Source organism: Rosa rugosa, chromosome 3, assembly GCF_958449725.1.
Source record: "Rosa rugosa chromosome 3, drRosRugo1.1, whole genome shotgun sequence".
NCBI lineage: Eukaryota > Viridiplantae > Streptophyta > Magnoliopsida > Rosales > Rosaceae > Rosa > Rosa rugosa.
The window spans coordinates 26,217,968-26,232,768 of record NC_084822.1 but is presented as its reverse complement, the minus strand read 5'-3'; the positions used below and the strand labels follow the sequence as shown (position 1 = coordinate 26,232,768).

Below are 14,801 nucleotides of genomic sequence, written 5' to 3'. Positions count from 1 at the left end.
TGGAGAGATTTTTTCACCATGACGAGAGCTGGTATTCGAAAGTAGGTGATAATTGAAGGCAAGCAAAGACCATATTAGGTTGGATTGGATTAGGATTAGGATTTGCATTTGATCAATTTGAATCATTTTATTTTGTTAAGTGAGATTAATAGCGAAAGGTTGATCTTTTGCCGATGTGGATTTGTGTTTATGAGTTGATAGGATTTGGACGAAAGTAAATTGACATAGATACATGCTTTTTTAAGTCTTCTTTATTTTTTTTGAAATAAAGGGCTGGTGCGGCTGCCCTCAAGCCTTGATTAATGAAACTGTCGAATACAAGAGGGGGACATTGAGCCTTAACCCCTGATTACAATAAGCATCTAGAGTATTTCCCGAAATAGTATCAAGAATCTCTACATAACACATGCATGTATTCTAACAAGCACCAACTAGCAAAGAGTGCTCTACTGGTTACTCCATTTGTTTTGACATGACGGTGACATAACAGAAAGATAACTCGATATGTAACCCGATTACAACGTAGCATAATTACCATAAGCACAGTTTTCCTACTATGTTGCCGCCGAAGAATAGATCCGACAACACTTAGTCTCACCCTGCCACTAGGCGGTAGCGACCATTTGACAAAGCAAGGAACTCGCCGCCTACCTAGAGCAGACAAGGCACTTAGAGTGCATACACAGGCACAAAGCCCGACTAGCCCTACATAACTACTGTAGGGACTTATTACTCGCAAAAAGCGCAAATAAACTAAGCAACATAAGTAAATAACAACTAAATATAAAATAAAAACTGAGGCAGGGCCCACAAAGGGAACCCAACCCCAAACTCCAGCCCAGATTGGGCCCATAGGCAGAATCCCAGCCCGAGAAGCCAAACCAGCAAGTGGGTCTTTGCCAACCCTCTCGGCCCAAATCAACATCTGCATCGCCCCGCCCCTCCCGATGGTCGGCCGCGCCAATCGCCGTGATCCTCACCTGACACCAACCGAGCAAGAGAAGATCTGCATCTGGCGACTAATTATCGCCGTCAAACGACACACCAAGCCGTCGATCTACACCAGCCAGCCAACGAACCCAGCTTTCCGACCATGAACAGCCACCAAACGCCGCTCTGACCAGCCCCCGATCCTATCCGACCCCGATCTTGGCCCACCACCAAGACACAGCCGCCCCATTCGACCGAAACAGCAGGAAAAACTCACCACCTCCCGACCCTAGCTCTCAAGATCAAGACACGCCCATGAAACAGGACACCCGTCCGGCCGCACCCATCGTGCTCAGATTAGGCCAGAGGCCATCACCAGCGCAAAGGGGCAGCCGGACAGGGACGAAAGCAGGCGACCGCGTTCTCTACTTTTCCAGTGCGTGGAGCGCGTTCTCTAGGAGATTTTAATATGTTTTTTAATGTTTTAAGTCTTCTTTATTGGTAAATGTTAATGGATCGATTTAATTACTAAGTTTCAACCTGTTAATCATTCAGAATTGCCTCTAGAAACTGGAAAGAACTGCAAGTTGTGTATGTCAGAATGATACTGAAGCTCAGTACATTAAATCTGCAATCCCTCAGAATGATACTGAAGCCTAGTACATTAAGTCTGTAGAGGTTATTTTGGTAATTTACTAGTTAACAGAATCAATTCAAAAAATGGAAGGAAAATGGCCGCATGGGCTTGGACCTTGCGCAAGGTTCAACTACAGTACCGCAAGGGATTTGGAAAAAAAAAAGGCCAGCTATTGGAAAAAAAAAAAAAAAAAACCCTACTATTGGAAATAAATAATCTATTAGTAATTTGCTATTCTTTGTTTTTGTTTGTTTGTTTATATAAAAAAAATGTATAAATATTTTATGTCTTTGTATTGCAAAATTTGGTTGTAGTCTTCTAGATGGCTAAGAATGAACACCGTGCCCAATCCCAAGAACTGTATGAACAAAAAAGTCATAAATAAGTTAAAACAAACAGTACCTGAAGAAGAGGGAATCCTTCCCTCCACTAACTATAAATGCATACCGGTTTTACCCGGAAATAAGCCACATTCGGACATTCCATATCTGTTTCCATCATCCCCAGAATTAAAAATAATTTAAACAGTTAGGCAGACGATGGCAAGCTTATGATCGTTACGCAATTACGCGCTAAGGTTGTTCAGATTGGGTTGCATTGTTTTAGACCGGATTCTTATAAATATCATGTATTTGATCATACATATGCATATATTTCCATTATTATTTCTCCAACAAACTTCTTCTTCTTCTGGGTCAATATGACAAAAGAAGCTTCAAAACTGGTGTGTTTGTATCTCTCTCTGATATTTGCTTCTGTATCTTCAGCTTCCGCAAGCACTGTTACTTGTAGCTTCAAACAAGATGGTAGTGGGAATACGATCCAAGGGATGTTTGTATTCGGAAGCTCTCTGGTGGACAATGGCAACAATAACTTCTTGGAAACCAAGTCCAAAGCCGATTACTTGCCGTATGGAATCGACTTCCCAAATGGAACTTCTGGGAGATTCACAAATGGTAAAAATGTTATTGATCTCCTCGGTGATCAGCTTAAGCTTCCCTTCATTCCACCATTTCAAGACCCCTCCACTAAGGGAAGTAAAATTGTTCGTGGTGTCAATCATGCCTCTGGCTCTTCTGGTATCTTAGATGATACAGGATTAGTTGCGGTACGTATTTCAAAACACCTCATTTTCAGTCATCATCAGCTCATAACACGATTTTCGTCTTCATCCCTATATGTTCCTTTTAATTAGCTAGGTTCATTTCAAAACACGGTTTTGGTTTTGGTTTCTCTTCTCAAATCAGGCGCTTCTTCGATCTTTTTCTTCTTCTTCTTCTTCTTCTTCCCTCTACTATCCCAACTAATCTAGCTTTCTTCTTGTTAATAAATAACTTGTACTTTGTGAATTTTCCGAATCATATATGTTAATATGGAGACGAATAGTGACGGTTTTCACATGAAGCCTGTGCTTGCTTGTGTTCAACAATCACATGCCTGCATGGTGAGCTAGCAGATATATAGCATACATCCATATGACACAATTATGATCTATATATATATCCATAAAAACTAATTAGTTTCATTAACTTTGTTATAAACAATTAAGTATCGTGTCTCACTAGCTTAGATTTGTATCACATCAAGTTTCTTTAATTTTCCACGTAAAAAATTTAAACTAGTTAGTTTTAGCTTGCTCGATTTCCATTCAAATATATATACTTGTGAAATGTCTGACAGGTCTAAAATCCTGAAATAAATTTCAGGGTAATGCAACGAGCTTGAGTCAACAAGTTAAGGACTTTGAGGCGGTGACACTGGCAGGGTTAGAAGCAGAGCTAGGGTGCAGTAGCTCTCAATCGCTACCAAGTTACTTGATTGTTGTAGGAGTTGGTGGGAATGATTACATGCTCAACTATTTCCTTAGGAGATTGTACCTCCGAATCAGTATTGAAACCTTCACTGCAAATCTCATAGCCTCTCTAGCTCAGAAACTCCAGGTAACCACGTACATATTTACATACAGACATATATCAAATGATCGAAACGATCAAAGATAAATTTGGACTTTGTTATCTTGTTGTTGTTGCAGGAATTGTACATTTTGGGAGGTCGTAAATTTGTGTTAACGTCGCTAATGCCATTAGGCTACAGTCCTGTGATTAACAGGCCAAATCTTATTGGCACCCCATCAGCTCTGAATTACGCAGCTCAGCTCTACAACGCTCACTTAAAGACATTGCTCGACTCTCTCAAAACTCACTTATCCGACTTCAATTTCGTTTTGGTTGACCAATATAACATTATATCTAATCTCACTTATTCTCCTCCTTCCACTACAGGTACTTTTAGTATCATTAGTATTAGTTCTTTAAAATTTTGATGCATATGTGCATATTATGTTTTCTAATTTATGTCTTGTGGTGCCTTATATTCATTACAGGCTTTAAAGACATAAGCAACCCTTGTTGTACAGTTTCCCTCTCTCAAGGTGCTTACCTTTCAGTTTTTTTTCCCCCCCTTAAACAAAGACAAAAAATGCCGGGATTCTAGTTTGCCGTAATTTTTTTTTTCTTTCATTATCTCAATCATCGTCGTGGTGATCGTCATCGTCATATGCATATGCAGGTGGAATTGGAATATCATGCGATAGAGGTGGGAAGGCATGTGAAGATAGGACGGCTTATATGTATTTTGATGGGTTACATCCAACAGAAGCTGTGAACGTTCAAATAGCAACCAAGGCATATGCTTCTACTCACCAGGGCGACGCTTACCCAATCAATGTCAGCCAACTTGCCCAGCTTCAAATTTAATCATGCTTCTTATTTCCCCTCTAGTTTTGTAACAGCTTATATATGTAAGAGGCTTCCCTCTAAATTTGTACTTTTCTTGCTGTAATTGCCAGAGAGTTGGAGCTAGAGGTTCAAAAACTGGGATTGGCCGGGTTTGAGGTGCTGAACTTCTGATCAAATAAGAAGCAAATTAAACTTAAGTAGATATTTAAATGAATAACCAATAAGGTATACAATATATGATGTTGATCTTAATTCTTGTCAAACAACTATATAATCAGATGGTTAAATTTAAGATCAACATCATAGAGTTGTAATCAGACTTATATTTAATTGGAGGGATAATTATCTAATTAGCAGAGCTACAGAAGGTCTAGAAAAAATAGTAAGAGAGACTATATATTATGCTTTAATTTGCACCTCATCAAATTAATCACGTTAATTTGGGCCGGCCCTAACATTTTAAGGCTTGTGGAACTTGCAGAGATAGTTGTCAAATTCATGGAGGAAGAAAATGAAGTTCATAGATCTTTTCTCATATCTACCAAATCAATAGAAGAAGAAAAATATAGCCTCCATAGCTTTTTCAGATTAATAGATCTGAGTTTCAATTGTTTTCATAACACATAAACACATATACGAATGCAAGGATTTATTTTTTACTTCCACAAAAACCATAATAATTTGCCATCAAACTCATGAAGCCAGCATTTGCTGCTTGCTGTTGGAAGTGAAGGAAATGAATAAGGAATTGGTTTAATTCTCTACGGCTTGAGAAAAGAAAGATGGAGAGATAAGTTTGAAAAGGATAAGGTTAGTAAGACCTTGTAGGTGCAAGCATAGGATATAGAAAATAAAAAGTTTCTACAATTAGAATGTGAGAAAGAGTAAAGTAAAAATAAAATGTAATCAGAGCAACTATAAAACAGAAGGAAAATCGAATAAAACTTAATTTACAAATGAATGTACAAGTTACATTTATACACAAAAAAAAAAGTTACATTTATACACAAAGTCTCTTCGGCTTCTATGGAACAAAAGCTTAACTTAAAACACAAAAGCTCTAACCAAAATGCGCTGAAACTACATTAACATTCACAACAATAAAAGGAAAAAGACTGCAATGTGATGCGCGTAGCTCCTACAATAACAATCACATTCGCAACAATAAAAGTTTCCTGCATCATGAAATGCCAATTACACATCTATAGAAAATTATATAGATATGGCAAGGACTGTATACACGTATGATTTTCGGAGACTCAGCGAAAGAAGCTAATTTCCACAAAACCAGGCTCAATATTGTCAAGCACCGTCCCTACTAAAATCAGTTTAAAATTATTTGAAAAAGGAAAAAAAAAAAAAAAAAAAAAAAAAACACATTTCCGAAAGAAGGCCTAAATACAAAACTTCTCTCTCTATAACTGCAATCTTGTACCGTGTATGAAGGTCAACCGGTCAACTGAAAAAGGAAGCAGTGTTCTTTAGTGTACTGTAATCCGTAGGAGCAGCTTCAATGACGTGGTAGTAAACCATTGCAATATTCCCTCAAATCAGGTGGTTCCTGAATGCCATTAGCATTTTTGGCGAAAAGAACAAAAAGAATGCTAGAAATGAACCAAAGAACATTTTGATAACCCATGTCATAGGGTCGTGATCAACTGCTGAGGTAATCTTTGGGGTTGAAGTGGCTGCTGCCAGTGGTAGAGCCTCTATAACTGCATCTGCCAGATCTGTTATAAATGAAGGGGTAAGGCCGAGGGCAGGGACTCGGCCCCAATTCTCAATGCCGGATTCGAGGGCCAATTCCTTGTACTCCATATCTATCTCTTCAAGAGTTTCTATGTGCTCACTCACAAAGCTGGTTTAGAAAGAAAGACAGACAATGCAGAATTGTAAGAAACTAGAAACTGTTCTACATACTGCATAGCTCTATAACAGACTTGGACATAGCAGACTTTTTATATGACAGTGAAATACCTGACTGGAACAGCTAGGAGACTTTTTACTCCTTTCTGGCCAAGCTCAACAAGAACTTCATCAGTGTATGGCTTCAACCATTGTACAGGACCAACTCGGCTCTGTTCACCAGCCAAACAGAAATGAAGCAAAAAACATTTCAGAAACCTATTATATAAAAGTCAGAGCCACAAGAACTAAACAGCAACCAAAGTTGGTTCCGGGAGCCAAGAAAAGCAAAAAATTAATAGCTAAAGCTTATAAAGTATAGTTTTTCACTAACCTGGTAGGCAAGAGTATGTTCATTATTGATTCCTCTAGCTTTCAACTCTTTCATTATTAAGAAGATACACTCCTCCATTTGATCTTTGTATGGATCTCCAGAGTCCTTCACATAACTTAGTGGTACCCCGTGGGCACTGAAGAATATCATGACCTAATGTGCATACAATATATATGTCAAGTTCATTGAGTTACCATACCAACAGATTTGAAATTACATATGTATCAGACCAAACAGGACGATTCAAATGCATCAAAATATCATTTCCAGATTAGTCCATGAATTAATCAAACACACCTGTGCAGGCTCAGAAAAACTCTCTAGCTCTTTTGAGATCAAGTCAGCCATTGACTTAATATAACCTTCACGTTGATACCATGAGTTTATAACTGAAACAGGCAACCTTGATAAATATGGATCGTTCCTGCAAGATGCACTCACGTTCAGAACAATTGACCTATGCATACAAAACACAAGCATTTACATGAACTTGCAACAAACTGTAACCTGAAAATCTTCTGGAGCACACGAACGCTTGATCCAGTTGTAGAGATAGAGAATTGAGGATATAGAGGCAGGACAACTAGCCTGGTTATTCTGTCCCTCTTAATCTGGCACAGATAATTGAGAAAAAATAAAAATCAATTATTTGAATCATTCAATTAGACAAAATACACAATGACAGGACCAACCAGTCAACCAACCTAGTCATTACACATCATTTCTACAAGACTTAGAACACTCACTTGATGAACTGCTTCCTCAGTGAACGGGAACCAGTACCGCATTCCCACATAGACATTCACCGGCATGTCCTTCGATTCCAAAGCCATTTTCAGTGCATTTGCCTGTATATCACGTAGTAAACAAACTTTTTAGCACAAAAATTCATGAACAGAATAGAACTTGAATACCAGCAAACACTCTACACAAATAGATTCATTCTTGCAGAACAATACAGACTATGCAAACAAAAGTTAAATAAAGAATTTCAACAAAAATTAAGCTGCATTATATCTACCTGCTCATCTGTCATCTTACGCAAGGGTGAACCACCTCCTATAGAAGCATACCCTTCCTTGCTCTTAGGAGCTCGAAGCACAGAAATCAATTTCGCCAGTGGCTTCTGAAGAAACCGAAACACCCTTGGTAAACGTATGATATCCTATCACACGGCATTGCAATTCATCATCAGGTAACTACACTAAACAACAGAATTTGACATGGCTGAACAGACATAGACAAGGCAGAACGAGTACCGGATCAGCAAATAGATTAAACAGAAACGGTTGAACATCATCAAGCGTCTCGGGTCCTCCAAGATTCAGGAGCAGCACTCCAACCTTCTCTTCCACAGTGTGGGAGTGATGAGACTCCACAGCAGTCCCACCATAAGTGCATACACCCGCAGCAACACACAATGTCTCCCCAACAGGGCTTTTCTTCTCCCAATGTGATGCCCCAAACACCATTTCATTCCTCTCATCATCTCTCGATGCAGCAGAACACAAGAATTCGAGCTTTTTCGGAACAATTTGCAATCCTTTATTGCAAGAGAGAACTTCAATTGACCTCGCGTAAGACCTACCACTAACAACTCAATCAAATCAAAATTCAATTGCTCAAAATTTCAAGAATTTTCACCAATTGAAAATAAAAGAGTGGACCTTTATTACATAAAAGAGTCAGCTTTACTGATCAGAAATTCCAAGATTGATGGATCGGAGGACTTACATCTGGAATTTATGATCAGAGCGGGAGAGGCCGGAGCTGGAGAGCTTCATTTGGGGAAGGACACCGGGGCATGAAACAGCGGCGTCCATGGCGTTTTGGTGTCTGGTTTCGTTTGGAATCAGAAGCGTGAAATGAACACCTCGAGTCTTCTTCAACAACTTTTATACAAAGATTACTAGAAAACTTACCCGCCCTTTGCTGTAGAATATGTTTTTATCAATGAATTAGAACAATGAAATACAAAAGGAAAATTATTACATATTATTGAAACAGTGAAAGAGTTTTTACATATTTTACCTTTTAGTTGAAGTCCATTCAACTGGAGCTGGTGCAAAAATGCTAGCTCTACAAAAGGGTTATAAGTTAATCTAGCAAAAGTTGCTGCTGGAGGTTGTTCAAAATAGTAAGTGCTCCAGTTGTTCAAAAGGTGATTGTTTCAGTTGCAGCTGCGGAAGATGCTGGAGTTGGTTAGCAAAATCCTTAAACTCCCAAACCTCTGCCTCCAGGAGTTTAAAAAACCTGGTCTTCCCAACTTCTTCAATATATGCAACTTTCAAGGCCCAACTACACAAAAAACAACAAATCAGATTGTTGAGGTTCCTAATAGCATCTGAACAAAACAAAACAAACACATAGAACCTAAAACCATTTTACTGAGCAGATTTTTTTGTCGTTTTTAAAGAAGGTATACTTAATGAATTTAAACTCCACAAAGGAAAACAAACGATTATTCACACAAAGAATAAAAGCATTTGAGACATCAATACTAATTTCATCAAGCTTTCTCTGCTATAATTTTTGCTCCGTTCTCACTCCATTATCAAACTCCAAAATTCAATATACAGAATCTAAACAGTTCCATTATAAAATCAGAACCAAACTCTGATTGCAGAAACATTGTTTCCAAAAGTCACTACTACTAACAGATTACAGCAACCCAAAACATAGCTCATGGGCATCAATCTATCATGTCCCTAAATTTCAAATTCGATGTGCATCTATAGAATTTCAGACAAAACAATACGGCAAGTAAAGAATATCAATCCACACGTAGTTGAAATTAATGTCTTCATGATTCTTCAATTGTCATTGCTTGAGATTTCACACTGAAAATAAAAGAAAAGGAATAGGAAAAAAAAACTTATAACTCATAAAAATGGTGCACTTTTGATTGACTAATTATATCGAATTTGCATCCTCTGTTTGGATTTTGTGAATTGCTCGAAGTATTTGATTTTTAATCTTCACCATGCTTTATATATTTTCTGGTTGCAAAATAATTTTTGTAACTCTATAAGACACACAGAATTAACTTTTCCAAGCAGACAAAACATATCCAAATAGATAAGGGTGAACTGCTCATGCTCACCCATTTCTGAATACACAGTACTATTTAGAAATAGTTTATATATGCAAGGCAAGTAGTCATAACTGCATAGATATGTTTGTTTGCTTAACGCAAACTACTCCACTTCTTTTCTCTACTTGACGTGATTTCAAAGTTTGCCTAATATATAAACCAAATGCCTATATATGAATTGCACCGTTGTAGCTGTTTCGCACTTGCCTGGCCACGAACCACATGAAGAAGGCAGACCATAAAGTAAGTGATAGTGAAGCAAATACGTTAGTCCACAGCAGGATTATTGAACACCCAGTCTCTCCTGCTCCGAACAATTGGCTGAGTTATCTAAACATTCCCAAAGATTCTAACTTTACCTAAAATTCTGACAGAAAACCAAACTCTGACCACTTTCAGCAAACAACACCCCAAAACAAACCCAGACCAATTCCTCTAAATCACACTATGCAAATATATACAAATCCAAGTCTCAAATATCTTCCTCAATGATAACACCAGTGAATAAAAAAAATAAGCAAACCTACAAAAAATAAAAATCACACCCAATTAAATTCAAAACTACAAACCAAAATTCATCGACAAAACAACAAAACGAAACCAAACAAAAACCTTCATAATTAGGTTACAGAACTCCGCCTATGCTTATTAAAACCAAAAAGACGATGATCCATTTGGGTGTTTTTCACAAACACATGTAGTGCAGGTTGTAAGAGCAAGCAAAGAAACAGAGGTAAAAGGTGAATAGCTACAGTGAAAGAACATGGCTAATTAGGAAAAGGAAGAAATGAAGGAAACCCAGAAACCACCTTAAGTCTGGAGCTTGACGGCGGCGATTGCTGTGGAAAACGAAGCTAAACGGGTCTCTGCGGCTCCACTCTCTCAATCGTGATCATACAACTGCAGAAAAAAATAGGAAACTGACTGGTTATTATACGGCAGCACATGATATAGCTAGTGCTGTAAAAAAAATTCAAATGAGGGTAAAATCATCTTTTCGTACCTGAATGAACAGTGATAACAGTTACTTCTTTATATATAGTATAATAACTAGGCAACTCGCCCGCACAATTGCTGTGGGTTTATGTTTTTTTTTTCCCTGAAGTATTATAAAAACCAGTACACATATATACTATTGTCTCAATCTCCTCGGGTAAAGGTTAGTGGCAATCCTGTAGTAGGCCAAGCATTCACAACATTCGGTACTTGTAAGGTATAAGGTATACCAAAGATTATAAGAATCTGATACTAATTGATACTCACGATGAACATACAAAACAAAACATCACCTAGAATGAAAGGGCAAGGTCTCTACTTTCCAGTATTTTGCTTTTAAACAGGCTTTCCCTTAATGTCGACTGAGCCGTCTTTTGTTTACAATCCATTACCTTCATCCTGAAGATAACATCATGTAAATAATGGAACAAACGACTGTATAAGAAAAACCAAAATCTTTTTCTAATAACTGAAATTGCATTGTAGACTAAATGGACTGCTACCAGAGTAGTTAGTATTCAAACAAAAACTCAGGAAAGGAAACACACACACAGACAAAGGCAAACCATTTTGGATTGTTTGAAAATATTGTCACTCAAGAGAGTATGCAAATTATTTCTGGTATGTTACTGCAATCAGCCAATCAATGTCTTACATTAAACTAAAATAAAAAAAAACTGGAAAAGAGATCATCCATTATTTACTACATACATATAGCTGCGGAAAAACATGCTTTACACCACAGCATGATCCTATGGTTTGGCTGAAGATAAACTACAGATTCTTGGAAGTAGTATGGCACAATTATATTTTCATGAGAGTTATTAAAGTCAACTTCTAGCAAGTAACTGTAATCATACCTAGTGAACCCAGAGAAATTCTAATGATCTAACTGTAAGCATACACCTGATTCAATAACTTCTCCCCAAAAATACAATTGACTAAAACGCAGTTCAGTTCCAGGTTCCTCAATCTCAATTGCCTCCTGCGGATGAACTCCTACATATTTCCATTTTTATTTGGCATGTTTCAGAAAAATCTTTTGTTCAATTTAAGCATCAAAGACCTGAAAAATCTACAGTAGTAAATCTTGCACAGTAAAAGCTGCTATAGTAATTCACCAAATCATCCAAACAATCAAACAATAGACTATGCAATTAACTAAACCATACCAAAATCACAATAACTAAAGCACAAATCTTGAATTAAAGAATGGGATTTCTAAATTTTACTGAAAACGGTGTTGATAGGGACCTGGTTTTTGGCGCCTCTTCGGAGCCCTCATGGGGTTGAAATAAAGAGAGAGTTTTTCTTATTTGATTGCTTTCTAATGGGGAAGAAACGGTTGTTCAATACAAATCGGGATAAGGTTTCAATTACAAACAATTTTGGGTGAAGTGTGAGAGTGGAGGCAAAATAATAATAATAATGTTAAACCAAAGCTAATATGAATCATAACAGATTGATTGTTTTTTATCAAGGGCTATAGATACCAGGTTGTCTGCAATAGATACTATAGCAATAGAACCCACATGAGTGAATAAACAATAAATACTACAGCAATACCAGGTTGGCTACAGATACCAGGTTGTCTGCAATAGAATAGAACCCACAACCCCATTGGTTAAATTCTCTAGATACTAAACCAGACTCACTCAGACCACTTTGATTGAACAACGTACACCCCAAAACAAACCCAGAGCAATTCCTCCAAATCACCCACCCCACGCAAATCCAAGTCTCAAATGTCTTCCTAAATGATTACATGAGTGAATAAACAAACCCAGAAGCAAGCAATCCAAAAGACCCAACGAAAACTGCAACCACAAAATCACACATCGAAAAAACAAGCATAGAATACACAACCGAGAAACCTCTCACCTGAAATTAGAGGAATCCAAATTCACAGATCAATCTCGCTTATACATACGGCTGTAGAAGAAGATATCCAAGAATTGGTGCTGGCTTATTATATAGTAAATTCTTCAACAACTTCCTGTAGTACGTAGTTGGACACTGGACCAAGTACTAATAGTTAGTTACTGGCTCCTCTATTCCTAATTAATATGGTGCTTCCTTTTTCTTCTGAAAGAGAACGACTACGTGTACAGTTTCAGAGAAAGGGAGGTTCGGTTGCCATCGTTTTACCAACTTTTGCGGACGTTGGCAGTCAGGTGCCATCACATTGGGCTTATTGAGGATTGGCGTGGAAGTAGCTAGCCCGAAATGTGTGGACTCGGCCCAAAGAAATATAACGGATCCGAGACTCATGAGTAGCAAACAATGAATTTGAGTCGGGGAAAGGAAACTGGTTTCTTACGTTTCGGGGAATATCCATCGACATATATGTTAGGGAGAATTCCACAAATGGTCACTCAACTATGACTCATTCGACATTTTGGTCACTCAAGTTTCAAATATATCACTTTTGTCACTCAATTATTACATTGTCAATCACATTAGTCACCCAAGGGGCATTTTATCTCACTTTGATCACTTCTCACAATCATTCTAATACATATTTATCAATTTTTCACAATTGGTTTGACGAAAATATCATTAATATTGTGGCAAATAATTTTTTTTTTTGGAAAATTACTGGTCCCCCCTTTAACTTTTGGTGCGTCGACAGTTCAGTCCCTGTTATTTCAATTTTAACAGATAACTCCCCAAACATTCAAATTTCACACAATTTGATCCAAAATTACCATTTTACCCCTCACTTATTTTTTTTTTGTTTTTTTTTTATTCTTCTCTCTCTCTCTTTTATACATATGTATATATGTGTGTGTGTGTGTGTGTGTGTGTGTATATTTTTTATTCTTCTCTCTCTCTTTATATATATACATATATATATATAAAGAGAGAGAAGAATAAAAAATATATATACATACACACACACACACACACACATATGTATATATATATGTGTGTGTGTGTGTGTGTGTGTGTGTGTGTGAGTATATATGTATGTATATGTGTGTATATTTTTATTCTTCTCTCTCTCTTTTTATATATATATTTATATGTATATATGTGTGTGTACATATACATATGCAGATATATACATATGTATATATGTGTGTGTGTGTGTGTATGTATATATATTTTTTATTCTTCTCTCTCTTTATATATACTAGTATTTCTCTACACATGCTCTGCATGTGCAAGTTATTATTATTTTTTTCAGAAAAAAGATCGGAGTTAGTTATTGTAGAGAAAAGATAATGGGGAGAGAAAAGTGGGTTGTGGATACTTTTATTTATTTATTTTTTTAATAAAAATATATTTTGTAAATGTCTTAATTATCCTTCTGATTTAATTAATTCTCAAAGTTTATTAATCTTTTAAGGTCATTTATGTCAAAATTCTAGATTTTGGCAAACAAACCCTCTTCTCTTAATAATAGTATAGATATATATATATATATAAAGAGAGAGAAGAATAAAAAATATATATACATACACACACACACACACATATATATATATATAAAGAGAGAGAAGAATAAAAAATATATATACATACACACACACACACACATATGTATATATATATATATATACATATGTGTGTGTGTGTGTGTGTGTGAGTATATATGTATGTATATGTGTGTATATTTTTATTCTTCTCTCTCTCTTTTTATATATATATTTATATGTATATATGTGTGTGTGTACATATACATATGCAGATATATACATATATATATATATATATATATATATATATATAAGTTTGCTCAGGTGCGGATATCCGCACCGAAGAAAAAGGTGCGGATTTCCAGTTTTGACCCACTTTCCGATCACATTTTTACATCTTAGCCGTTCAGTTTTTAGATCCTAATGTATAGATCATCTCTGCAAAATTTAAGCCAATTTGATGATCGTTAAGGCATCCAAAATTGCAATTTACACGAACGGACCGAATCTGTCGAACCGGAACCGTTCGTATTTATAATGGTAAATTGCAGTTTTGGATGCCTTAACGATCACCAAATTAGCTGAAATTTTGTAGAGGTGATCTATACATTATGACCTAAAAACTGAACGGCTAAGATGTGAAAATGTGATCGGAAAGTGGGTCAAAACCGGAAATCCGCACCTAAGCAAAAAGTGCGGACGTCCGCACCGGAGAAGCGCTGTATATATATATATATATATATAT

General features: G+C 36.7%; 2 protein-coding genes across 2 annotated transcripts; one reads left to right on the top strand and one right to left on the bottom strand.

Moving 5' to 3' along the window:
- Window positions 1–2,215: 2,215 nt before the first annotated feature.
- Window positions 2,216–4,666, top strand: LOC133739638 (GDSL esterase/lipase At4g16230-like). The gene is made up of 6 exons (XM_062167422.1): window positions 2,216–2,675; window positions 3,274–3,507; window positions 3,600–3,849; window positions 3,951–3,998; window positions 4,136–4,293; window positions 4,416–4,666. Exons 1-6 carry the CDS (start codon window positions 2,268–2,270, stop codon window positions 4,458–4,460), a joined length of 1,143 nt encoding a protein of 380 aa, XP_062023406.1. The 5' UTR covers window positions 2,216–2,267; the 3' UTR covers window positions 4,461–4,666.
- A 555-nt stretch (window positions 4,667–5,221) lies between these two features.
- Window positions 5,222–12,766, bottom strand: LOC133738282 (ferrochelatase-1, chloroplastic/mitochondrial-like). The gene is made up of 14 exons (XM_062165788.1): window positions 12,516–12,766; window positions 10,928–11,033; window positions 10,642–10,810; window positions 10,448–10,538; window positions 8,576–8,842; window positions 8,279–8,476; window positions 7,804–8,134; window positions 7,566–7,709; window positions 7,291–7,392; window positions 7,052–7,155; window positions 6,842–6,968; window positions 6,545–6,697; window positions 6,283–6,383; window positions 5,222–6,163 (listed from the first exon to the last, which is right to left on the bottom strand). The coding sequence occupies exons 6-14, from the start codon at window positions 8,365–8,367 to the stop codon at window positions 5,851–5,853; spliced, it is 1,464 nt and encodes a 487-aa protein (XP_062021772.1). The 5' UTR covers window positions 8,368–8,476; window positions 8,576–8,842; window positions 10,448–10,538; window positions 10,642–10,810; window positions 10,928–11,033; window positions 12,516–12,766; the 3' UTR covers window positions 5,222–5,850.
- Window positions 12,767–14,801: the final 2,035 nt, after the last annotated feature.